This window comes from Neoarius graeffei, chromosome 1, assembly GCF_027579695.1.
Source record: "Neoarius graeffei isolate fNeoGra1 chromosome 1, fNeoGra1.pri, whole genome shotgun sequence".
In the NCBI taxonomy this organism is placed as follows: Eukaryota; Metazoa; Chordata; class Actinopteri; order Siluriformes; family Ariidae; genus Neoarius; species Neoarius graeffei.
The window spans coordinates 110,059,720-110,085,431 of NC_083569.1; the positions used below are offsets into that span (position 1 = coordinate 110,059,720).

The 25,712-nt window shown below is 43.8% G+C and overlaps 3 protein-coding genes across 3 annotated transcripts in view; all 3 read left to right on the top strand.

The window, feature by feature from the left end:
* LOC132881848 (zinc finger protein 726-like) overlaps nt 1-11,178 on the top strand; it is a 37,396-nt gene extending 26,218 nt beyond the window's left edge. The window contains exon 6 of the mRNA XM_060914819.1: nt 9,001-11,178. Within this exon, the coding sequence (XP_060770802.1) occupies nt 9,001-10,059 (1,059 nt within the window). The 3' untranslated portion in view covers nt 10,060-11,178. The remainder of the gene's footprint in view (nt 1-9,000) is intronic.
* A 6,040-nt stretch (nt 11,179-17,218) lies between these two features.
* LOC132881852 (uncharacterized) lies at nt 17,219-18,906 on the top strand. Its single transcript, XM_060914832.1, has 2 exons — nt 17,219-17,454; nt 17,559-18,906. Exon 2 carries the CDS (start codon nt 17,951-17,953, stop codon nt 18,689-18,691), a length of 741 nt encoding a protein of 246 aa, XP_060770815.1. The 5' UTR covers nt 17,219-17,454; nt 17,559-17,950; the 3' UTR covers nt 18,692-18,906.
* Nucleotides 18,907-20,752: 1,846 nt separating this feature from the next.
* Nucleotides 20,753-25,712, top strand: part of LOC132881817 (zinc finger protein 595-like) — a 51,120-nt gene continuing 46,160 nt past the window's right edge. Inside the window, exon 1 of the mRNA XM_060914760.1 lies at nt 20,753-21,072. Within this exon, the coding sequence (XP_060770743.1) occupies nt 20,779-21,072 (294 nt within the window). The 5' untranslated portion in view covers nt 20,753-20,778. The remainder of the gene's footprint in view (nt 21,073-25,712) is intronic.

A 25,712-nucleotide genomic window follows, 5' to 3' on the forward strand; every position in this document is an offset into this window, starting at 1 on the left:
GCTAAAGAACAAACTGCTTTGGCTAATTCATGCTGCTGGAAAAATTATTGGTGTGAAAGAGCACTTCTCCATTCAGAGTATTTATGAACAGGCCACTCTGCAACAAATAAGATTATCTGCGATCCATCACACATCATGCATGGCGAGTATGAGCTGCTACCATCTGGTAGAAGGTTTAGAGTTCCTCACTGCAGACTGAACAGATTTTAAAAACTCGTTTGTTCCTGTGTCAATTAACCCATTGACGCCTGAAACGCCTGCAAAAAAACGTCTGCAAATGCCTAAGCCAGTTTTTAGAAAAGGTCCCCATCTGCCTGAGGGTTTTCTGAAATAAAAATCATTAATTGAAAACACCTATGAAAAATTCAATATCTCACCCTCTGAAGCACATAAAGACATGAAATAAGTTGCATTTAAAAGATAAAATTCTCTGCTTTTATTGGATCATGCTCATTCAGCATTAACCCTAACACATATTTTTATTAAAAAAAAAAAAATCTGGCATGCGTCTTGAAAATAATGACAAATCGACAATGCTGCGTTATGCAGCAACCAGCATTTGGGGCAATGTTGCGTTATGCAACAACCGGCGCTAGGGGTAATGTTGCGCGACGCAGCATCCGGCGTCAATGGGTTAAGCTGGTAAACAAGGTCAGATAAGACCAGAGCACAGATGACTTGTGGTTGTTTGTTTTGCACAGGTTAGTATTTTTACTTATTAGAATTTTAGCTTTTTATTACATTTATTAGGTGTTATTCATTCTCTTATTTATTCTTTTTTTTTATTCACAATGTTTCTTGCACTTTTAGGCACCTTGTATGATATGGATGCGCATATCTATTGTATGTTTGTTATAGTGTTGTATGTTCTGTGTTGTGGCTGCAGCATGGGTGAATGGCCCAGAACAAATTTCTCACTTTGTGAGACAATAAAGTTAATCTTGATGGCGTCCAAATCGTCTACAGAATGGATGGAAACCTCTTTCACCTAAGTAGACTAAAGGCAGAGACTAGGATATCTACCACCTCTGTGATCGAGCTCCAGTATGCAGACGACAATGTTGTGTGCGCTGCCTTTGCAGATGACCTCCAAACCATCTTAAGTGTGTTTACAAAGGCCTATGAGAGTCTTGGCCTGAAGCTGAACATTAAGAAGACCAAAATGCTGTTTCAGCTGCCGCCAAAGGTAGCCACGGAGGAGCCACAACTTTGTAATCGGTGATGCAATCTTGGAAAATGTCACCCATTTTCCCCTACCTCGGAAGTCATCTATCAAAAACTGCTGACATTCATGTGGAAGTATAGCACCGGCTAAGCTGTGCCGATGCAGCTTTCGGGCGGCTCAAGAAACGAGTTTTTGAAGAAAAGGACCTTAATCCTGAAACCAAGGTACATGTCTACAAAGCGGTTGTTATCCCGACCCTGCTGTATGCAAGTGAGACCTGGACAACTTACAGGCGTCATCTGAAAAGCTTGGAAAAGTACAATCAGCATTGTCTTCATTAGATCTTAGATATCAGCTGGCAAGACAAGCAGACAGACATTAGTGTCTTGGAAGAGGCCAACAGTGCAAGCATCAAAACCATGATTGTCCGCAACCAGTTGCCCTGAAGAGGGCACATCCTACGGATGCCTGATCATCGCCTACCAAAGCAACTTCTGTTTTCCTAACTTTTGAGAAGGTCAGCGGACACAGGGTGGCCAACGCAAGCGTTTCAAAAACAATCTCAAGTTCAACCTAAAGAAATGTGGCATTGACAACTGGGAGGGGCTGATGGCACGAAGACCTATGAAGAAAGCCTATGCTGAGATGCATCCAGGAGGAGGGAGAGGAGGAACAGGCAACAAGCAACTAACAGCAACTCTCTTCCCCCAGAGCCCACTACCCAGTGTTGTCATTGCCACTGTGTATGCAAGTCCAGGATTGGCCTCATCAGCCATCTGCGAGTACATAAATAAGAGAACAGTCTTGCTCGTTAGTGATAGCCGATGGTAGTGGTCTTGAAGCACTTTGGAATGATGGTGTTGCTCAGGGAGATGTTGAAGATGTCAGTGAGAACATCTGCCAGCTGGTCTGCACATCCTCTGAGCACTTGACCAGGGATGTCACCTGGTCCAGCAGCTTTCTGTGGGTTGACTGAGGACTTTTCACATAGGCTGTGTTCAGACACAGCACCTGGTCGTTGGGAGAAGGGATGGTCTTGCTCGTTGCCATGCCGTTCTGCACCTCAAATCGTGAATAGAAGCTGTACAGCCTATCTGAAAGGGAGGCATCATTGTCCCAGGTCAGTGGTGGTGTTCTGTAGTTTGTGATGATCTGGATGCCTTGCCACATGCACGGTGTGTCACCGCTGTCCTGAAAGTAGCTGTGGATTCTCTGGGCGTGCGCATGCTTTGCTGCTCTAATGGCCTGAGACAGTTTGGCTCTCGCTACTCTTAGGGCTGCCCTGTCACCTGCTCTGAAGGCAGCATTTTGGGTCCTCAGTTGTGCGCTCACACCTCTACAATAATCCACAGCTTCTGGTTGGGGCAAGTGGTGATGGTCTTAGAGACGGTAACATCATCGATGCACTTGTTGATGCATCTGGTCACTGATGCTGTGTATTCTTCTAAGTTGGTGCAGTCGCCATTGGTTACAGCCTCCCTGAACATGTCCCAGTCAGTTCTCTCAAAACGGTCTTGGAGAGCAGAAATAGCTTCTTCTGGCCAGGTTTTAACCTGCCTTAGAACCGGTTTGGAGCATCTGGTGAGCGGTCTGTATGCTGGAATTGGCAGAACAGCGATTTGTATTTTGAGTAGCCAAGACGGGGGCAGGGTTCTGCCTGGTATGTGCTGGCAATGTTCATGTAAACCAGATCCAGTGCATTTGCCCCTCTCATTGCAAAGTCCACATAGTGATGGAATTTAAGGAGCACTGACCAGAGATTTTCATGGTTGAAATCTTCGGTGACACAGTCCATCTGTGTGTGCATTCTGCAGTTTGTTAATAGTACTGATACAGTACACAGAGCACTTCCTTAGCATTAGTGCTGGGGGAATGGAAACTCAGATTATGACTGCAGACGTGAATTCCTGTGGTAAATATGATGGTCTACATCTAACAGTCTCAAACTTCACTTGTGATGAGCATTGGATTTCTATACCATTCTGTGTTTTTTTTTTTTTTTTTTTTTTTTTGGTTTTTGTTTTTTTTGTGTGTGTGTGTGTAATATATATATATATATATATATATATATATATATATAAACACACACAAGCCACCTCCATGAGTCTTGCCGCACAGAGCTGCATTTCTGTTGGCTCGGAATGAAGCTAGTCCATCCAGCTGAATGGCAATGTCTGGAACTCAGTCACTGGGCCACGTCTCTGTGAAAACAAGGACGCAGCAGTCTCTAAACTCATGCTGGGTAGTCTGATGGAGTTGGATATAGTCCAGTTTATTTTCCAGGGAGCAGACATTGGAGAGTAGAATGGATGGGACAGCCAGCCGGCTAGGGTTAGTCGTTAGCCTAGCACAGACACTCCCACGCTTGCTGCATTTTTGCCTCCTTGCACACTGCATCCGATGGCTTCTTCCCAGGTCACCGGCCTTGGGCGAGGCTGATAACTTGAGGCCTGTTCCTTGCAGCAGACTGAGGTTGTGTAGCTTCTCCAGCAGATCGTTTTTTTCCTGCATGATTTCTGTACCGAAGGAGTGCCTGGTGATTGATGCACACAAACACCAGTTCATCTGATGTCTGTGCGCTGTACAAGGTTAGGCAAAGGAACAAAATGATACAAGAAAGCGTTATTTTGGATTCGGAAAGGCTGCTGCATGCTACTGCTGTGCCGCCATCTTTACCCTTCTGTGAAAGACAGAAGTGCAACAGTTTAAGAATAACGGCCCTCAATGACCCCTCCTAGAACTGCCACCTTACTGTGGTGGAGGGGTTTGTGTGCTTGAATGATCCTAGGAGCTATGTTGTCGGGGGCATTATGCCCCTGTCAGGGTCTTCCAAGGCAGATGGGTCCTAGGTGACAGGCCAGACCAAGAGCAGTTCACCAAAGCCCTTATGGAGAACCAATCAAGGACCATGACATCTCCCGGTATGGCGCAGCCGGGGCCCCACCCTGGAGCCAGGCCCAGCGTTGGGGCTCGTATGTGAGCGCTTGGTGGCCAGGCCTTTGCCCATGGGGCCTGGCCGGGCTCAGCCCGAAGAGGTGACATGGGCTCGACCTCCTGTTGGTTCACCACCAACAGAGGTAGCCGTAGGGGGCTGGTGCAGTGTGGATTGGGTGGCAGTCAAAGGCAGGGGCCTCGACAACCTGATCCCCGGACACAGCGGCTAGCTGTTGGGACATGGAATGTCACTTCGCTGGGGGGGAAGAGCCTGAGCTTGTGCGGGAGGTTGAGAGGTACCGGCTAGAGGTAGTCGGGCTCACCTCCATGCACAGCTTGGGCTCTGGAACCCAGCTCCTCGAGAGGGGCTGGACTCTCCACTTCTCTGGAGTCGCCCATGGTGAGCGGCGGTGGACTGGTATGGGCTTGCTTATAGCTCCCCAGCTCAGCCGCCATGTGTTGGAGTTTACCCCAGTGAACGAGAGGGTCGCCTCTCTGCACCTTCGGATTGGGGAGAGGGCTCTCGCTGTTTGTGCCTACGGGCCAAATAGCAGTATAGAGTATCCGGCCTTCTTGGAGTCCCTGGGAGAGGTACCGAGAGGTGCTCAGACTGGGGACTCCATTGTGCTACTGGGGGACTTCAATGCTCACGTGGGCGACGACAGTGACACCTGGAGGGGCGTGGTTGGGAGGAACGGCCTCCCCGATCTGAACCCGAGTAGTGTTTTGTTATTGGACTTCTGTGCTAGTCACGGTTTGTCCATAATGAACACCATGTTCGAGCATGGGTGTGTCCATAAGTGCACGTTGCACCAGGGCACCTTGGGTCGGAGGTCGATGATCAACTTTGTTGTCGTTTCATCTGATCTCCGGCCCTATGTCTTGGACACTCGGGTGAAGAGAGGGGCTGAGCTGTCAACTGATCGCCACTTGGTGGTGAGTTGGATCCGCTGGCGGAAGAGGAAGCTGGACAGACCTGGCAGGCCCAAACGTATGGTGAGGGTCTGCTGGGAACGTCTGGCTGAGCACTCTGGCGGGGGGGTATTTGACTCCCACCTCCGGGAGAGCTTTTCCCAGCTTCTGAGGGAGGCGGGGGACATGGAGTCTGAGTGGACCATGTTCTCTACCTCCATTGTGGACTCAGCTGTTCGGAGCTGTGGCTGCAAGGTCTCCGGTGCCTGTCGTGGCGGCAATCCCCGAACCCGGTGGTGGACACCAGAAATAAGGGATGCCGTCAAGCTGAAGGAGTCCTATCGGGCCATGTTGACCTCTGGGACTCCTGAGGCAACTGACTGGTATCAGCAGGCCAGGTGTGCCGCAGCTCGGGCAGTTGCGGAGGCAAAAACTCGGAACTGGGAGGAGTTCGGGGAGGCCATGGAGAAGGACTATCGGTCGGCCTCGAAGAAATTCTGGCAAACCGTCTGGCGCCTCAGGAGGGGGAAGCAGTACTCTGCCAACACTGTTTACAGTGCGGGTGGGGAGCTGTTGACCTCGACTGGGGACATTGTCGGGCGGTGGAAGGAATACTTTGAGGATCTCCTCAATCCCACCATCACGTCTTCCATTGAGGAGACTGAGGCTGATGACTCAGGGGTGGACTCGTCCATTACCCAAGCCGAAGTCACTGAGGTGGTTTGCAAGCTCCTTGGTGGCAAGGCACTGGGGGTGGAGGAGATCCGCCCTGAGTATCTCAAGTCTCTGGATGTTGTGGGGCTGTCTTGGCTGACACGCCTCTGCAACATCGCGTGGCGGTTGGGGACAGTGCCTCTGGAGTGGCAGACTGGGGTGGTGGTCCCTCTTTTTAAGAAAGGTGACTGGAGAGTGTGCTCCAATTATAGGGGAATCACACTTCTCAGCCTCCCCGGGAAAGTTTACTCCAGGGTACTGGAGAGGAGAATTCGACCAATAGTCGAACCTCGGATCCAGGAGGAACAATGCGGTTTTCGTCCTGGTCGTGGAACACTGGACCAACTCTATACTCTTCATAGGGTGCTCGAGGGTTCATGGGAGTTTGCCCAACCAGTCCACATGCGCTTTGTGGATCTGGAGAAGGCATTCGACCATGTCCCTCATGGTATTCTATAGGGGGAGTATGGGGTTCGGGGCTCTTTGCTAAGGGCTGTCTGGTCCCTGTACGAACAGAGCAGGAGTCTGGTTCGCATTGCCGGCAGTAAGTCAGTAGCCTGGGCCCGCCCATCCTAAGCATGACGCAACACGAGGGCCTGTTGCGAGCTTAGTCTGGCCAGGCAAGCTATCGACAGCTCTTCCAAGCTCCGGAAAAATCGGGAGCCAATCAACTTTGAGCATCTCCAACGGCCCTGGGCAGAGGCGTGTTCAAGGCAGTGACGTAGTAGAACTGCGACTGGAAGCCATAGATTGTTTACAGAATCATGCTGTATTGAAAGCATTCAACGGGAAGTTCTAATTGAAAACAGAGCAAAGAGCAGCCCTGGAGGTATCTATTGAAAGGAAGGACGTTTTCGCCTTGCTCCCGGCTGGCTTCGGTAAGAGTTTAATCTACCAGTTAGCCCCGCTAGTAGCCAAATCAATGGGGCTCAGCGAGAATCCTATCGTCGCGTCACATACGTCAGAGGAAAGAGTGATGTGATTGGTTTAAGCTTCGTCACAGCCTTTTCTGGCTTCGACCAGTAGCAAACTGAGGCATTTCAGGGAGGCGGGTCAACCACGGGCTCTGGGAAACGGTTGGGCTTAATATCTTGGCCAGACCAATAGCTCGTAGAGCTTTGAAGTCGCGCTAGCCAGACTAGTAAGTCAGACCTGTTCCCAGTACATATTGGACTCTGGTAGGGCTGCCCTTTGTCACCGATTCTGTTCATAATTTTTATGGACAGAATTTCTAGGCGCAGCCAGGGGCCGGAAGGAATCCTGTTTGGGAACCACAGGATTTGATCTCTGCTTTTTGTGGATGATGTCCTGTTGGCTTCTTCAAACCAGGACCTTCAGCATGCACTGGGGCGGTTTACAGTTGAGTGTGAAGCGGCTGGGATGAGAATCAGCACCTCCAGGTCCGAGGCCATGGTTCTTGACCGGAAAAGGGTGGCTTGCCCCCTCCAGGTTGATGGAGAAGTCCTGCCTCAAGTGGAGGAGTTTAAGTATCTCGGGATCTTGTTCACAAGTGAGGGAAGGATGGAGCGTGAGATCGACAGGTGGATCAATGCAGCCTCCACAGTGATGTGGTCGCTTTACCGGTCCGTCGTGGTGAAGAAGGAGCTGAGCCAAAAGGTGAAGCTCTCAATTTACCAGTCGATCTACGTTCCGACTCTCACCTATGGTCATGAGCTTTGGGTAATGACCGAAAGAACAAGATTGCGGATACAAGTGGCCGAAATGAGTTTCCTTCGCAGGGTGGCTGGGCGCTCCCTTAGAGATAGGGTGAGAAGCACAGTCACTCGGGAGGAACTCGGAGTAGAGCCGCTGCTCCTCCACATCGAGAGGAATCAGCTGAGGTGGCTCGGGCATCTTTTTCGGATGCCTCCTGGACACTTCCCTGGGAAGGTGTTCCAGGCATGTCCCCCCCCAGGAGGAGGCCCCAGGGACGACCCAGGACGCGCTGGAGGGACTATGTCTCTCGGCTGGCCTGGGAACACCTCGGTGTTCTTCCCGAGGAGCTGGCCGAGGTGTCTGGGGAAAGGGAAGTTTGGGCTTCCATGCTCAGACTCTTGCCTCCGCGACCCGGCCCCGGATAAAGCGGAAGAAGACGAGACGAGGCCCTCAATGTAAAATTGCAAAGAATCTGGGGATTATCTATGGTACATATCATTCAAAGATTCGGGGATTCTGGGGAAATCTCTGTATGCAAGAGATAAGCCTGAAAACTGACATTGGATGCCTGTGATCTTCAGGCCCTCACTGCATTAAAAGCAGACACGTGTCTGTAGTGGAAATTATTGTATGGGCTCAGGGACACTTCAGAAAACCATCGTCTGTGAAAACGGTTCATTACTGCATCCGCAAATGCAAGTTAAAACCAGATATAAACAATATCCAGAAACACCGCCACCTTCTCTGGGCCTGAGCCCTTTTATGATGGACTGAGGCAAAGTAGAAAATTGTCCTGTGGTCTGATGAATCAAAAGTAGAAAATCTTTTTCGAAATCATGGACACCACGTCCTCCAGGCTACAGAGGAGAGGGACCATCTGGCTTTTCAGTGCACAGTTCAAAAGTCAGCATCTGTGATAGTATGAGGGTGCATTAGTGCACATGATCTGGGTAGCTTGTACATCTGGGAAGGCATCATTAATGCTGAATGATATAAACATTTCATAGCAATATGCTACCATCCAGACAATCTTTTTCAGGGAAGGCATTCTTTCAACAAGACCATGCCAAGCCATTTTCTGTACATATTAAAACTGCATGGCTCCGTAGTAAAAAAGTCTCGGTGCTAAACTGGCCTGCCTGCAGTCCAGACCTATCTCCCATTTAAAATAGTTGGCACATTATGAAGCGCAAAATATAACAAAGGAGATCCTAAACTATCGAGTAACTGACATTGTATATCAGGCAAGAATTGGGACATCATTTTCTCTTTCAAAGCTACAGCAGTTGGTCTCCTCCTCAGTTCCCCAACATTTACAGTGTTCTTAAAAGTATAGTGATGCCACACAGTGGTAAACATGCCCCATCCTAACTTTTTTGAAATGTGTTGCTGACCGCAAATTCAAGATGAGCACGTGTTTTTCAGAACACAATAAAATTTATCAGTTTCAACACTTAATGTGGTGTTTCTGTACAGTTTTCAATGTAATATAGGGTTTTCATGATTTGCAAATTCACATTATTTCCAGTTTACACAGCGTCCCAATTTTTTTTGGAATTGGGGTTGTAATTTTCACATTATCCTTAGTGTCCTAAACAAAGACTTTCTGTGTCCTGCAGATTGTGGTTCAGATTGTGTCATCAGAGAACGAGTGCCGTGAGCAGGTGTTTATCGAAAAGGATGGGTCCTGTTTATCTAGTGATGATGAAGCAAGCCTGCAGGAAAAGAAAAGAAAGAGGAAGTCTGATAGTTCAGATGAATGGGAGCCATGTTTAGATGAAGAGGCCACAGACTCTGATGTGTCCATGGATGAAGACCTGTTCACAGCTTTAAAGGAGGATGGTCAGGGTAAACTTGTGATGTGGTGTACACAGTGTGCGACTGAGGCCTCGCTCTCCTGTTCTGTCCTTCGTCACAAAAAAGTGTTCTGCTGTGCTCAGTGCAGTATAGGTGACGGTGTTCAAACACATAATTGTGAAACCCTACCTGTTCAGTTTGATGATGTTGCCAGTTTTCAGATGCATGTTGAAAAGGAGCACGGAGCCAAACCTTTCAATATGCTGTGTCAAGATTGCGGCGAGTTTGTTAGAGCAGATCCTGAATCCAGAGATTTCAAAGAACATGAATGTGAACACAAGTCTAAATTAATCATCTGTTCAGACTGCGGGAAAAGGTTCCTCACTGAAGTTGGCTTAAAGACACACTACAGTCAGCTCCATTCAGATTATGATCATCCGTGTAAATACTGTCTGAAGGTCTTCAAAACCAAGTCTGCAAAACTGGAACATGAGCAGACTCATCCTAAAGAAAATCAGCCATACAGCTGTCCAGATTGTCCGCAGAAGTTTAGCAAGATTCACAAACGCAATAAACATGTCAAGTCCCACCGAGGTCCACATAAATATGTTTGTGATGTCTGTAAGAAAGGCTTTAAGGACATCATCAAATTAAAACGTCATAAGCTCGTCCACTCTGGAGAAAAGCCTTTCAAATGCCAAGTGTGTGACCGTTCCTTTAACCAAATGGAAAACCTCACTTCCCACATGCGTGTCCACACTGGAGAGAAACCTTTCTTGTGTGAGCGATGCGGAGAGTCATTCAGTCACAACGTCAGCCTGAAGAACCACAAGCAACGACACCATGACTCGAGTTTGACTCAGGGGAAAGAAGTGCTATAGTGTGGAGAATAAGGTGGCTTATTACTGTGATGGGGGTTCCATAGTCAAGCTTTTGTAAGGACCTCTAAAATAAGGTCATTGATACTGTTCATTGGGATATCAGCCATTTTTTTTTGTATTGCATTGTAGTGCCTGGTTGACTCCATTTACCGTGATGCCTTGTGGCGTCTTCAGTTTTCAATGTTTAAATGTTCTGATCTGTATTGTCCAATCCCATGTATTGTTGATGTATGTTTTTTTGAAATTCCGTGATACCCAATGGTAGAGCGATAAATATCTGTTTTCCCGCGAACTAGGCGGTACTCGAACATTCCAGGGCGGGAACATTCGATCACCTCGAGAGAGAGAGGCGAGCTGAGCCGTTTGGACAGTGGAGAGAGACTGGCGCGTTTTGTGGTCTGTGTTTTTTTTTGTTTTTTTATTGAGTCGTGGAGGGACTGTTTATAACGGACATCGAGAACAAACGGGACAGAAGGGACCTTGCGTCGGAGTGTGCGCGGTGTGGTTGGTGGTCGGCTCGCAACGTGGACTGTTGTTCGTCGGAGCTAGCTCTTAGCCAACCCACCCCCCTTCTCGTGTGGCCATCTGCTGCTGGGCCCCATCGGGGAACCCCCCCCCCCCCTCTCCTCGCCACCTGCTTGCTGTGGAGGACTCGGTGCGGGACCGAGTGGCTGTTCGGCGAGCAACTGCTGATGCTGGTTCGTGATTACACTTACACTGACATACACACACATGCGCGCCCGTGCGCGTTAACGTTTGGCTCTGGTTTGGACCTGTGGTTCTTGCTGGGCAGCGCAGCGGTTGCTGTGTTGCCTGCGGCTCAGGGAGCTGCCATCAAGTGCACCATCGTAAGGGCCCCAACTGCGCGCTGTTTTGTTTTGTGTCTGTTTTCTGATGTTTGGGGTTGATCGGAAGGGTTTATACGAGTGATCATTTGTTTTTATAGTAAATGTTTATCACAACTACGGTTCTCTAAGTTGTAAACGTAGCCCACGTAAATTATAAACTTTGTGTCACTTTTTCTAGCTTGCTCTCTCTCTCTCTCTCTCCCCCTTTTTTTTTTTCTTAGTTGAGTTGTTTTATTATTCAATAAATTTTGTACTACTGTATTTCAATTCACATGTTGGGTCTTGGCAGATCATTTACCTTCTCACAACTGACTGGTGTTTAGTTAGTTTGGTTAGCGTTACACTCACTTTTACACATTTATTTGTATGAACATTCTGAGGAGATACGTCCTGCACTAGCTTCAAAGTAAGTGTAGTATTTCCCCAGTGGAGGCACCGCGCTACTAAATTTGCAATTGTTATTACTTTATTCACATTTATATTCTTCACCTTCAACTACACAGTTATAAAAATAATAATTATTAATTATACTTGTGGTATCAGGAGTTTCAGCCAGCTCACCATTCCACCGCTGAGAATTTAGGAATCCTGTTGCGCCATTGTTTATTAATATTTAGTGTAATTCATTTTAGCTCTTACTGAGTGCACTAGCACCCGCTAAAAAGGGGTTACACTTTGATTGCCTTAATATAGGTACACACATTGGATCAGGTGGCAGTGGGGCAACAATGCAGTGTTTTTCACTTAACTTTTAACTTCTCTGTGACTTTGGTGCAGGCTCTAAACAGGAACAATATCTCTCCAATAAAATCCCAAAGACACTGAAGATCAGTCTGACTTTTCTCAACTGCAGACCATATGATATATTTTGAAGATTTCTCATTACAGATCTTCACGTTGTTTTCTTTTCCCTGTACTAACTTAATAGTATTCTAATCCTATGTGTACACCAAACACAGCGAGACATCAGCGTGACTGGAAGCTGCTTACTTTGTATGAGAGCTAGCGTTTCTGGGTGGCGAGAAGCAGTATGATTGTTGGCGGTGTGACTTGGGCAGTGGGGGCATCAGAATAAAGTTGAAATCTAGGCAACTTTATGGGAGTAAACTATGACGCATTTTGGCAGCAACCAATCGGAATTTGGAAGTGCTCCGCTCTAAGAAATACTTCAGAGCATAGTTGTGTAAATTTTGGTTCTGTTCAAAGACTTCCCAAGTACCAATGGAGGAGAAATTAATAACTGTGATGGTTTTCCCCATTATTTATGATGTGTCCCTGTTTGTGTCCAGGCAAGGCAAGTTTATTTATATAGCACATTTCATACACAATGGCAGTTCAATGTGCTTTACAGAAGTAAAAACAAAAACAGTAAACAATAGAGAAATAAAATTACATAAAATTTTATTTTTATTCTAAAACAATTAATTAAAAGAATTAAAAGAAAATAATAAGAATTAAACAATAGTAGAAATAAAATAATAAAATGAAGTAGAAGTTGAAATAGGAGGAGAAAAAAAAGAAACCAGCAGAATAGAATAAAGAATAAAATAGAATAAAGTTAAAATTAAAGTAAATTTAAAACATGCAGAGAAAGTAAAGATTATAAAAAATGTAAAGAAGACAATATTAATTATTTAACAGAAAGCATCTGAAAACAGCTTGGTCTTTTAACCTAGATTTGAAACTGCCAACAGCAGGAGCATTTTTAATGTCCTCTGGCAGTTGGTTCCATAGCTGTACTGCATAGTAGCTAAAAGCTGCTTCATCATACTTTGTTTTAACAACTGGTTTTAATAGTAAATTTTTCTGTTTTGATCTGGTAGATCTGATTGGGTTAGGCCGCTGTAACATATCAGAGATGTAATTGGGCCCTGTACCATTTAGAGATTTGTATACCAGCAGCAATGCTTTAAAGTCAATTCTGTAGCTTACTGGAAGCCAGTGAAGGGACCTTAGAATTGGAGTAATGTGCTCTGTTCTTTTTGTTCGTGTGAGAAACCTAGCCGCTGCATTTTGAACCAGCAGAAGTCGTTTGATGGTCTTTTTTGGCAGGCCTGTGAAAAGGCCATTGCAGTAATCAACCCTACTAGAGATGAAGGCATGTATTAGTTTTTCCAGATCATTTTTTGACATAAGTCCTCTTAGTTTGGAAATGTTTTTAGGTGATAAAATGCCGTTTTAGTGATTGCTTTCATGTGACTGTCAAAGTTTAGCTCGCTGTCAATGAAAACACCAAGATTTTTAACCATTTCTTTAGTTTTAATCCCTTTTGTGTCAAGAATAGTGGCAATCCTGAGTCTTTCATCTTTTTTTCCAAATAAAATTACTTCTGTTTTATCTGTGTTCAGCTGAAGAAAATTTTGTGACATCCAGCTATTGATTTGATCGATACACTGGTAGAGATATTCAAGGGGGGCATAATCATTAGGTGATAGAGCAAAATAAATTTGGGTGTCATCTGCATAGCAGTGATACAAAATTGAATTTTTATTGATAATTTGCCCAGGAACATTAAAAAAATTCTGCATGGTGAAATTATACTTGGCTTCAAGATCCAAGGGAGCTTTATTGTCAGTACCCCCATGTACAAGTATGCAGTGCATTGAAATCCCGTTTCCTTCAGATTACCTATGGGGCATTTATAGAGAAAATAGAATATTACAAAACAAGATAAATATCTATAGCTATATATAAGTAGACATCTAGCTGTCTAAATATAGAGCTATCTAAGTCCAATTAACAACATAAATGACAATACAAAGAGAGGTGCAAAATGACATTGTGCATTTGTTTGCAAACGGACAAGGAACTGTCAGTTCTTTGGGGGTAACAGTGAGTTGAGGACTCTGACTGCCTGGGGGAAGAAGCTGTTGTATTGTCTGGCAGTGATGGTTTGGATGCTGTGGTACCTTCTGCCAGATAACAGTGCATATGATGGGTGGGACTTGTCTTGCACTATGCTGTTGGCACGGCAGATCATGTGGTTCTTATAGAGTTGGGAGATGGGTGGGAGAGAGACCCCAATGATCCTCTCTGCTGTTCTCACTATCTGCTGCAGGGACTTTTGTTCAGCAACATTGCAGTTCCCAAACCAGACGGTGAGCTAACAGCAGAAAACACTCTCTCAATGGTCCCTCAGTAGAAGGATGGGAGGAGGGAAGCCACCCTTCAGCTTTCCCAGAAAGTGTAGATACTGGTATTCAGGGTCCAGAAAAGGTTGTCTTCCATGTGCACTCCCAGGAACTTCAGACTTCTGCCTGTTTCAGTAGTAGAGCTGTTGATGTGCAGTGGGGAGCGAGCAGCAGGATCCTTTCTGAAGTCACCAACCACCTCTTTAGCCTTGACATTGAGTCAGGTTGTTGTCCTGACACCATTCCACCAGGTGTTTGATCTCTGCTTTGTATGCAGACCTATCGCTGTTACTTATGAGACCCACTACTGTTGTCATCTACAAATTTAAAGATGTAATTTGAGCTGAGCTGGGCAGCAGAGTAAACAGCAGTGGGCGGAGCATACAGCCCTGGGGGACGCCTGTGCTCAGTCTGGGGATCCCGGAGGTGTTGTCCTGTAGGGACCAACTGGGGCCTGTCAGTCAGGAAGTCCAGGGTCCAATTTCTGTACCAGCTTATATGGAACAATGGTGTGTTGAATGCTGAACTGAAGTTTTATTTTATTTATTTGTCCTTATTTTAGTCAATAAAGTCAATAAACAGCAACACAAATCGCACCAAACAAATGACTTTTAATTAGTTTATACCGCAAGTTTAGTTTCTTACCAAGCATGTATCATAATTGTTATTACAATTCATCAACTGATTTTTTTTTTTTTTTTAAATCTTCACGTTTAAAACATTTTGCTGTGAACTTGTACCTTGTTTGTGGTCAGTTGGCACAGTGATACTGGTTGACATGACTGTCTCCATTGCGTCCCATCTAAATAAAATTTGCAGGATGAAGCGTTCTGACTGACCATGTACCTGCTTATTTTGTCTACGTCACAGAGCATCCATGAACTTGGAGTACCGGCGTCATTGGTAGAGCAGTCAGAGCAAATTTCAACACGTGCTGTGTTTGGTGTGAACATACCATTAGACCCTGGCCTTTATACTGTGTACCAGTGGAGCAAGCAGTGAAGCAAGACAGTACCAGAAGGAATACCATCAAAGACTATATGCGTTAAATAGTCAGAAATTGGAGCGAAAAAGGACCAGGTGAAGACACCAATGCCTAAACATCGCTTCCGAGTGTGAGGCACGTTGACCAGGGGAATCCCAACCTTATTAATAAAAACTGGGGGTTGCCCTCTTCTGATTGGTTAGTTGGACAGGAAGTATATAATGGTAGCCAATCAAAACCCAGCATTTAGCGTCACATTACCCGCCGACATAAAGCCTAGATCCCAGGCCATCGAATCATTGAGTGACCTGGGCTACGCGTGATATGTGTACTATGCGTACTACGTCATCAAAAGATGAGCACTTTTTTTTTTTTTGCTGGCTGACCTGGTTTTAGTAGGAGCAATTTGATTGGTCCACCTGTGAATACATCCAATCAAATGCGCTGTTAGAAGGGGCTGAGTCACATGATACAACATGTCCTTCTTGCAGAGGTGGTGAAATTCAGAAATAAACCCCCCTCCTGCAACAATTAGGAGGAAATCTGAGGAGGAGAGGAAGCAAAAAAAGAAGGAATATGAAGAGACAAGAGAGAGAAGCTTTAAGGATGCTTGGGTGCAAGAATTTCCCTGGTTACTGCATGACAAGAAGAGTGGAATGTTCTGCAAAGTTTTCCAAAAAACAAAATGCTAGCTTTCATGTGGAAAAAAAATTATTTCAACCCAAATGATTACTAATTATGTAATTGGTGATGAATTTTATTTACTGCTAGAGTGTACTGAGCTGAAGAGCTCAGAATCTGGTTCTTCAACAATTTTACAATATACCATCATAAGAAGTAGGCTATGATTTCCTTCAGATTATTTTACTCTAACAGGAAATGAAATTCACCACCAATTACAGATTAATTTTCAATGGGTAACAAAAGTTTCTGCTTGTGGTCACATTAATTGATGATCTTGTTAAGAACCTGGTTCTAATATCCTTCAGATGATTACACTGTACCAGGAAATGAAATTCATCACCAAATCAGATTCATTCTTCAAAAGGTTACAAAATGTTATTGTGGTCACATTAATTTAATAATAGCTGGTGAAGAACCTTGTTATGATATCCTTCATATGATTACACTCTAACAGGAAGTGAAATTCATCACCAATTACAGATCCATAACTTAATAGGTTACAAAATTTTATTGTGCTCAAATTTTATTGTGTACACATTAATTTAATAATACCTTGGTAAGAACCTAGTTCTGGTATTGTTCGGATGATTACACTTTGGAAATGAAATTCATCACCAATGGGTTGGATTCCATAATAAAAATTATCAAAACATATTGTACGTTTTTAATTTAATATCTCTATCATAATTAGTATTATTTAGACGGTTCTTGCCAGAGTTGACCAAATGGGTTGGCTTGTCATAGGACTGTTACATTTCCATTAAATAAATTATCACATTCATATTTTTTAAAAATTTTTATATTATAGTGTTTTTTTGTGGAGCTAGAAAATATATATTTTTTTAAAAAGTTAAAAGTATATGTGAAATTTTTAACTCCAGGTGTCACCAAATTGCACTAAATAGGCTCTAATTTTCACATTTTTTCTGGGGAGGATTGCCCCTGCTACATTTCGGGCACTTAAGTTTTCTGCTGGGCACTTAAGTTTTTAAAGTTGAGTGCCCAAATGGCTTGCAACTTTTTGGCCGAAAGGTCATACACTGGTTGTAACATATCGTAATCACATAATTTAATTCATTCACTTTGTCTCAGATAATTTTTCTACTTTTAGTATCCTAGTATTGCTCAAGTTTCAAATTTGACTTCTCATATATCTCCAATATTTAATAAAGGATTTTTGTATCTTCGCCTGTAGTCAGCTGGGATAGGCTCCAGCTTGCCTGCGACCCTGTAGAACAGGATAAAGCAGCTACAGATAATGAGATGAGATTTTTGTATCTCAGGTGAGGAAATTTTCTTATCTTTTATATTTAGTATTTAGGGGTTTTAGTATATTTAGCTTTATATTTATATATTTATATAGCTTTATATTTAGCTTTTATATCAGGTGAAAAGTCATATTTGTGGAAACTCTGATATTGTTGTTGTTGTTGTTATTGTTGTTGTAAACAGCTCTGATATTATTATTGTTGTTGTTACAGGGTGGTGTAAGTGGTTAGCACGATCGCCTCACAGCAAGAAGGTTCCGGGTTCGAACCCAGCGGCCAGCGAGGGCCTTTCCGAGGGGAGTTTGCATGTTCTCTCTGTGTCTGCGTGAGTTTCTTCCTGGTGCTCCGGTTTCCCCCACAGTCCAAAGATATGCAGTTCGGTTAATATGGGATGGCCTTGGGCTGAGGTGCCCTTGAGCGAGGTACCAAACTCCCAACTGCTCTCTGGGCACTATTAGCATGGCTGCCCACTGCTCTGGGTATGTGTGTGTGCATGTGTGTTCACTGCTTCAGATGGGTTAAATGCAGAGAGGAATTTCACAAGTGTGTGATGAATAAAGTTCTGTTTTCTTTCTTTCTAAAGGGCAATACCCACAAAAACAATGATAATACTGCAGTTCATGTACCGGGAGAAGGTGGGAGTGGATGACGCCATCCTCTATCTTCTGCACAGGATTCACTCTCATCTGGGCAAGAGGAGTGATGCAGTGAGGATCATGTTTTTTTACTTCTCCAGCGCCTTTAACACCATCCAGCCCCTTCTACTGAGAGACAAGTTGCAGGAGATGGAGGTGGACATACATCTGGTCTCCTGGATCACAGACTACCTCACCAGGAGACCACAACACGTCAGGATCAGGGACGGCATTTCTGACACGGTGATCAGCAGCACAAGAGCACCACAGGGGACTGCTCTCTCCAGTTCTGTTCACTCTCTATACATCAGACTTCAAATACAACTTGGAGTCTTGCCACATGCAGAAGTTCTCGGACAATACTGCGATTGTGGGATGTGTTCATGATGGACAGGAGGAGGAGTACAGGAGCCTGATACAGGACTTTGTGTTGTGGTGTAAATCCAACCACCTGCAGCTGAACATTGGCAAAACAAAAGAAATGCTTGTGGACTTTAGAAGGTCCAGGCCGACTCTGCAGCCGATCTCTATTGAGGGGGTCGATGTGGAGATGGTCAGGACCTACAAATACCTGGGTGTACATCTGGACGACAAGCTGGACTGGACAGTGAACACTGATACCCTCTACAGGAACGGTGAGAGCAGACTCTACTTCCTGAGGAGGCTCGGGTCCTTCAGGATCTGCCGAAAACTGCTGCTGATGTTCTACCAGTCTGTGGTAGCCAGTGTCCTCTTCTGTGCTGTAGTGAGTTGGGGAGGCAGCATTAAGAAGAGAGACACTGGATGGCTCGACAGGCTGGTGAGGAATGCTGGCTCTGTGCTGGGAACTGAGCTGGAGTCCCTTACATCAGTGGCAGAGCGAAGGGCCCTGAGCAAACTGCTCTCAATCATGGACAATGTTCACCATCCTTTGCACAGCGCCATCATCAGGCAGAAGAGCTCGTTCAGTGGCAGACTGTTGTCCCTCCCCTGCACCACGGACAGATTCAGGAAGTCTTTTGTCCCTCAGGCCATTAGACTGTTCAACTCCTCCCGGCTCAGCAAAAATAAGACTCTGTGCCTCTGCTGTACTCAGGACTAGTTACACTGCTCATTTCATGTCCATTGCACTTTTCTGCTGCTTACATAGATGTACACTATATGCATAGATGGGTGTATATACAGATATTTGTAGATAAGCCGGTATGTTGTACTTTATTATTATATACTGTTATAATGTACCTACTTATTTATTATTCATACTGCTATATATACTAAATATTTACATATTAATTTAATATTATATATCATACACTATCACACTATTACATATACTATATGTACTGATATACATTTTAACTATGCTTATCATGTAATATACTATGCTTTTATCTATCATATACCATTAAACACACTGCACATTATATGTAACTGTCCACAAAGTATTTGCACTCTTATTTGCACTGTGACTGGTTACTGCCAACTGCACTACCTCACTACCTCCCACACTGAGAGCTGTATATTCTATTACTTGCTCTTATTGTGAAGTGAGTTGTGGCACTCACTTCTCATCTGATGAAGACGTTGGAGCGGCTCTTCCTCAGCCTCCTCAGACCCCAGGTGATAAATAAATTTTGGCGGTGATCCGGATCACCTTCTGGATCCAGGATTTTTTTAAAGGATTCTTTATCATTGCGAGATGAGCTGCTTGTTGTATATGTAAACTAGAAAAGCCCTCAGAGAGCGCAGACCTCCGCCAAGCAGCTCATTTCACCACATATTGAGACTTACACCTAAAATGAGATACGAATTCTCACATACGAAATATTGTGTCATATGTGAGAGATAGGGCGGCACGGTGGTGTAGTGGTTAGCGCTGTCGCCTCACAGCAAGAAGGTCCTGGGTTCGAGCCCCGGGGCCGGCGAGGGCCTTTCTGTGTGGAGTTTGCATGTTCTCCCCGTGTCCGCGTGGGTTTCCTCCGGGTACTCCGGTTTCCCCCACAGTCCAAAGACATGCAGGTTAGGTTAACTGGTGACTCTAAATTGACCGTAGGTGTGAATGTGAGTGTGAATGGTTGTCTGTGTCTATGTGTCAGCCCTGTGATGACCTGGCGACTTGTCCAGGGTGTACCCCGCCTTTCGCCCGTAGTCAGCTGGGATAGGCTCCAGCTTGCCTGCGACCCTGTAGAAGGATAAAGCGGCTAGAGATAATGAGATGAGATGAATGAGATGTGAGAGATAAAAAGTCATTCTAACGACCCCCTCATTTTTGTGTGTTCTGGATCATAGTATCCAGAATTTTGTCTGGATCCGGATCAAACTTCGATACTTTATAGAACTCATGGAGATCCTTTTGTGTATTTTTCCAAACACTCTGGTCATTTTTTTTTTTTTTTGGTCATGGAGTTATATGCAAAAATTCCAAAAATGGGCCTATCTAGCAACGATGATGAATCCTTTTAAAAAATCCAGGATCCAGAAGGTGATCCGGATCATCACCAAAATTTAATGGATTGTTACTTGTGCCCAGTCACGCCTCTGGAAAAAAATTTCAGAGCAATCCGTTTATAACTTTTTCCATAATGTTGCTAACAGACAAACCAACGCTACCGAAAACATAACCTCCTTGGTGGAGGTAATAATTTATTTATCTAGAAGTTTTCTAAAGACTTAATTTATGTAGAAGTTCTCTCTTTTTTTTTCTATTCTATTCTCTGTTTATCCTATAATGATGCTACTGGAATTTTAATTTCCCTGAGGGAACCCTCCCAAAGGGATCAATAAAGTTCTATCTAATCTAATCTATTGGTAATGTTTTATTTCTTTGGTATTTTGTATTTTAGTTTTTTTATACGATTTCCTTGTATAATGTTTTGTATTGATCTTGTGTTACTGGATACCTTGAATTTCCCTCTGGGATTAATAAAGTATCTATCTAATATAATATGACAGCATAAGCTGATTGGAATTACAGCTGGGTTACATATGCATGTTTGTTTTCTTTTTCAAAGCAGGGAATGAAAAGAAGCAAAACATTTCCCACGTAGCGTTTGAAATCTCCAAAGGTGGAGAAAACAAGCAAAGCGAAACAAAACCACACACCTGTCTACGTCATCAAACCGCGCCAGAAGAGCCGCACTTTTTAAATGTTTGTTTTGTTTTGGTTTTTTTTTTTTTTTGTAATCGAGCATGATGTCGAAGCGAGCTAAACACGCCAACTGCTCTGTTGTGGGCTGTAGAGAGCAGCACGTCTCATTACACCGACCCCCAGCTTCAGAGCCCAGGAGAGCGGAGTGGATTAATTTCATTTTTAATGGCAGTGTCCCAGCTACAGTCAGTAAAAACCTGTTCGTGTGCGCTAAACACTTTGTGTCCGACTGTTTTTCTAACCTGGGCCAGTACAATGCAGGACTGGCGACCAAACTGTATCTCAAAGACGGATCTATACCGACTATCCGGGTCAAAACTGAACACCAGGGGAATGTAAGTGTTTATTACTTGATTATTTATCTAATCAACACTCTTGAGAGTAAAACCGTGCAGGCTTCTTGACCGGAACAGTTGCTATGGGCTCTTATCTAGAAATTAAATACGTTTTAATAATCCTGTGTTTTTCAAAAAAGTAAACAAATAAGGGGCAATTCCATGTAAATGTCAACCTCACCATGCAAAAATAAAGCAACATGTAATACATCAAAACCACTCCCAGAGATCTCACCTAGGCCTGTATTTTACAGATGTGAATAAGTTGAACCAATTTGTAACCAACCTAATATGTCACTGTCAGTCTTTCTTTCTTATAATGTAAAACCCAAGCTAAAATCAACTTTGATCATGTACAATTCTATATTATTGCCACAAGCCACAGAAATGTATGCTAAAATCCACAAAACAGCAAAACAAAAGCCATCCTAAATATTATTTAAGAACTTTGATAGTTTTAGCTGATATTTAGAGAGTTTTTCAAAGGGTTATGGTGGTTAAATTGCTGATTTTCTAAACATATGCCATGTCTATTTCAGACGCGTCACATCCATAACGGAATTTCGTCACATCCATAACGCTGACTTTTCCTTCCGAAACTCTGCATGAAATACGAAATATTTTAAACAAAGATTTTTTAATATTCACCTTGGACCCCTCTATCAAATGGATATCTCCATTTCGACATTAGGTTTACGATTTCACAGAGTTTGATAAAAATGTACAGTCACCCAAGAAAAGTGATACTTTTTCTGTCACGTCCATAACGCATCTTTTATTGGCATTTTCTGGCATGCCCTAGATGTACTATGGGAATTGTTCTTGTTCTATCACTTCTCCAGTATGGTACAGCCTTAAAATATGCAACACCTGTTTAAATACTGGGAGACAATAAAACATGCACTGGGTCATTTGTTGCCATTTTGAGTTCAAGTGTCACGTCCATAACGCTGGAATTGCTCTAAGATAAAATTTTCCCATTACTTCTTTGTAAGATATTTCTGACATTAAAGGGTGTATTATTGGCCTCGACTTGAGCAATAAAATTCTGTCTCTCTTGATAGTATTTTTGACAATGAATAAGAACATGCTCTACAGTCTCTGGGCTTTGTGACGCACAATACTCGCAGTTACCATCAGCATGCCTACTCATAATAAAGAGAGTACTATTAAGATGGGAGTGCCCAATTCTCAGCCTGGCCAATACCACTTCCTCCTGTCATGCATTAAGTGAACCAATAGCTCTATGTATTTCAGGCTGAATGTTAAAAAGATGCCTCCCAGAAGACCCATTCTCCCAAAGGTGCTGCCATCTCCCATGTACTCTGGCCTTAATGATGCTTTTGACTTCAGCCTTACTATACTGTATCTTAATCTCGTCCCTACTTGCCGCTCTTTTGGCATATTTGTCAGCCAACTCGTTCCCCTCCACCCCTACATGAGCTGGAACCCATAAAAAAGGAAAGTTTAAAACCTGCCTTCATTAACACGCTTGTCAACTGTAAAATGTCAAGAAGAATGTCGTTCCTGGATGTGGAATGTGAGTTCTGAATACTCACAAGAGCAGAGCTAGAGTCAGATGCTATGACCACTTGCCTGTGCCTATCCCCATTACCCTCTATCCAGAGCAGGGCAAACCATATGGCTACCAGCTCTGCTGTATACACAGCCAGGTCATCAGTTATTCTCTTTTTAATGGCCAACCCCAGCTCGGGTACCACATACACCACACCCACCCTTTTATCAGGACCCTTTGAGGCATCTGTATATATGAACATACTCTTGCTGTAATGTTCATGACTGTACCCATCAACTCTCCACTTGTCCACCTCACACTCCTGCCTTTCTTCAAGCAGCCCCAGGTCTACTTTAGCTTCCTCAAAGGTCCAAGGGGGAACTGTAGAATATGATACTGTAGGGCAGATATTAAAGCCACTTAATCCCATATTCATAACCCAATCCCTGACTGTCCACCCAAAGCTTTTCCCTCCCTCATACAGTCGCTCTTGGCAATATCTCAGGACTGGCTGAGTAATGTGGCCATCATTGTGATCCCTGAGGGTCATGGGAATATGAAGCCAGTTTGTCAGCTGTTGAGTCCAGATGTTGCGTCACTTACGTTCGTGTGACAGCAGTACCGGAAGTGGCTGCCATCTTGGAGGGAAAACCTGTTCAAATCTGTTAAATAAAAAGAAACTGAACAATGTTCATGCCTGCTCAGTAAATAAAAACAAAAATGGAGAAATAAAAACACTAGATGTGATTTGGCTTTTTTCTTTTTGTTAAACGCTGTGGTATTTTATTAGATTTAAATCTTCAGGGGTTTTTTTAACTAAAGCCTGATGTTTACTGGAGGACCATATAAATAAATAGAAAGAAAGAAGTAGCATGGCACATTGTGGTGTATTTTTTTTGTTTGATTTTACATGTATGATTTGAAACATGTTTGGCATGCTTGAACTGATGCATGCTCGCACATACACACACAACTTTATTTATCACACGCTTGTGAAATTCCTCTCTGCATTTAACCCATCTGAAGCAGTGAGTACATACACATACCCAGAGCAGTGGGCAGCCATGTTAACAGCGCCCGGGTAGCAGTTGCTACTCGCTCAAGGGCACCTCAGCCCATGGCCCTCCCATATTAACCACATGCCTTTGGACTGTGGGGGAAACCCACGCAGACACAGGGAGAACATGCAAACTCCACACAGAAAGGCCCCTGCCAGCCGCCGGGCTCGAACCCAGAACCTTCTTGCTGTGAGGCGACCATGCTAACCACTTACACCACCGTGCCGCCCCTGATGCATGCTGGTCTGATTCTTTGCGTGCAACCACGTGACAAAACAATGTGACGTATGCATCTGCCACCACGTTGGATGGTATACAAATCCAGAATGCTGTCTCATGTGAACAACAGCTATGATGCGTCTCTGACTTTCTCGAAATATTATTATGATTCTCTGGAGTCCTCTGCCAAGTCAAGATTCAGAGGAAAAAGTTGAAATTTGTGGCTTTGACCTGTATATGTTAAACTTTAACAATAAAATAACAATAAACAATAAAAATCAAAGTTATTAGATTAAGAATAGTTCTAATACACTAGAAAAGACCTTTAAAATTATGCATGAACCAACTATCTATGACAAACATTAAGAAAGTTATGAATTTTTTAATTTAAAAAAATCGAGGGGATTTTCAGCCCTTAATTACACACTAAAACAATAGAGGAACTGTGACTGCTATCAACAACTTCCACCTGTAAATGACCATAACTTAATTAATTTTTGTCCTACTTCAAAAAGTATCAGCTGAAAGCTTATGATAAGGGGAACAAGAAAATAACAAAATATCCAAACTACAATATTATTTTTATTTTAATTACCATGGTAATTAACATCTTTAAAAACAATTACGGCGTGAGTGTGATGCATAACAACTGTACGGTATACTGCCACTATTTACCCTTCAAACCTAATGTACCAATGAGAACAATCTAACCAGTGATATTCAAAGCTAATGTTCACATTTCTTTGTCAAAAAATTATGGAAATCATTAAGTTTAGGAGATAGTCAAGTCCTCGTATAGAGATCTTGCAGTCACGTGACCGGAAAGTACACAGCCGCCATCTTGTCGGTAAAAAACACCGCTGAATACTGCTGCACTCGTGTACAGAATAGATCAATTTCAACCGACGGACTACACGGCTCATTTTTCTAATGAACAGATAACTAGATATATGTCTAAAATAAACGATCTACAGATTAGTGACCCTTATGGCTTACCGGACGGAGTTTTCACGACCGGATTTTGAACTGCCAGCGGAATACCCGGACGTGTATAATTACCTCATTAACTTTCCCTTGCTGTTCAGTGGTGAAGCACTGCCTGCCTATAAATCTCTGGACAGTTATCTTTACAGAAATTCAGGATTTGTCAGCGACTCAGATGTGGCATCTTGTAAACAAGAATCCTCATTGGACGGGTAAGTCACTTAAGTATTGAGTATAGCACTGACCAGCCAATTATAGAATAGAATAAGGTAATTCCAGCTGTAATTCCAAATCGTCCGTGCTGTTTGCCATGGATCTGGCGTTGGAGAGGTAGAGGCTTAGCAGTGGAGGTTTGAGTGGCTGTTTTCTGAACTTAGTCAACAGGCCGGCTCTGCAGCCTCGCTTTTGCTTCCACTCCCAGCGCCGCCTCCTTCGCTTTGCTTCCGATAACAATCCACGGAGACCCCGCTGGTCTCGCTATCTCGTCCGGAATGTTGTGCATGCGATGGAAATCGCTACAAACCATCATTTTCTGCTGGAAACCAATGTCCAGTAAGTCCATACGGTTGTAGTGGATATTGAAGTCCGGTAAAGACGAACAACACGCAAAAATACACACAAAAAACATAAAAAACGTGCACAGGTAGGGAGAGCTTGTAGCCGCAGCTGTTGTAGTAGAATTGTATATAGTAGGGTTTTCCAGAAGAAAAGGTAGAACCAGAAGTAGAAGGCAGAAATATGGCGTTTGACCGACAAGATGGCGTCTGTCACAATCTGGATCAGCTGTGACGTCACATGCAAGTGCTCCATATATGTGGTTGGCAGCAAAGGCAAACTTAGTAAGGTCGAATTCGATTGCATCG

Bases quoted from the DNA above. Each gene is read 5' to 3' on its own strand.
- LOC132881852 (XM_060914832.1), top strand. From the start codon at position 17,951: ATGCAGAAGTTCTCGGACAATACTGCGATTGTGGGATGTGTTCATGAT.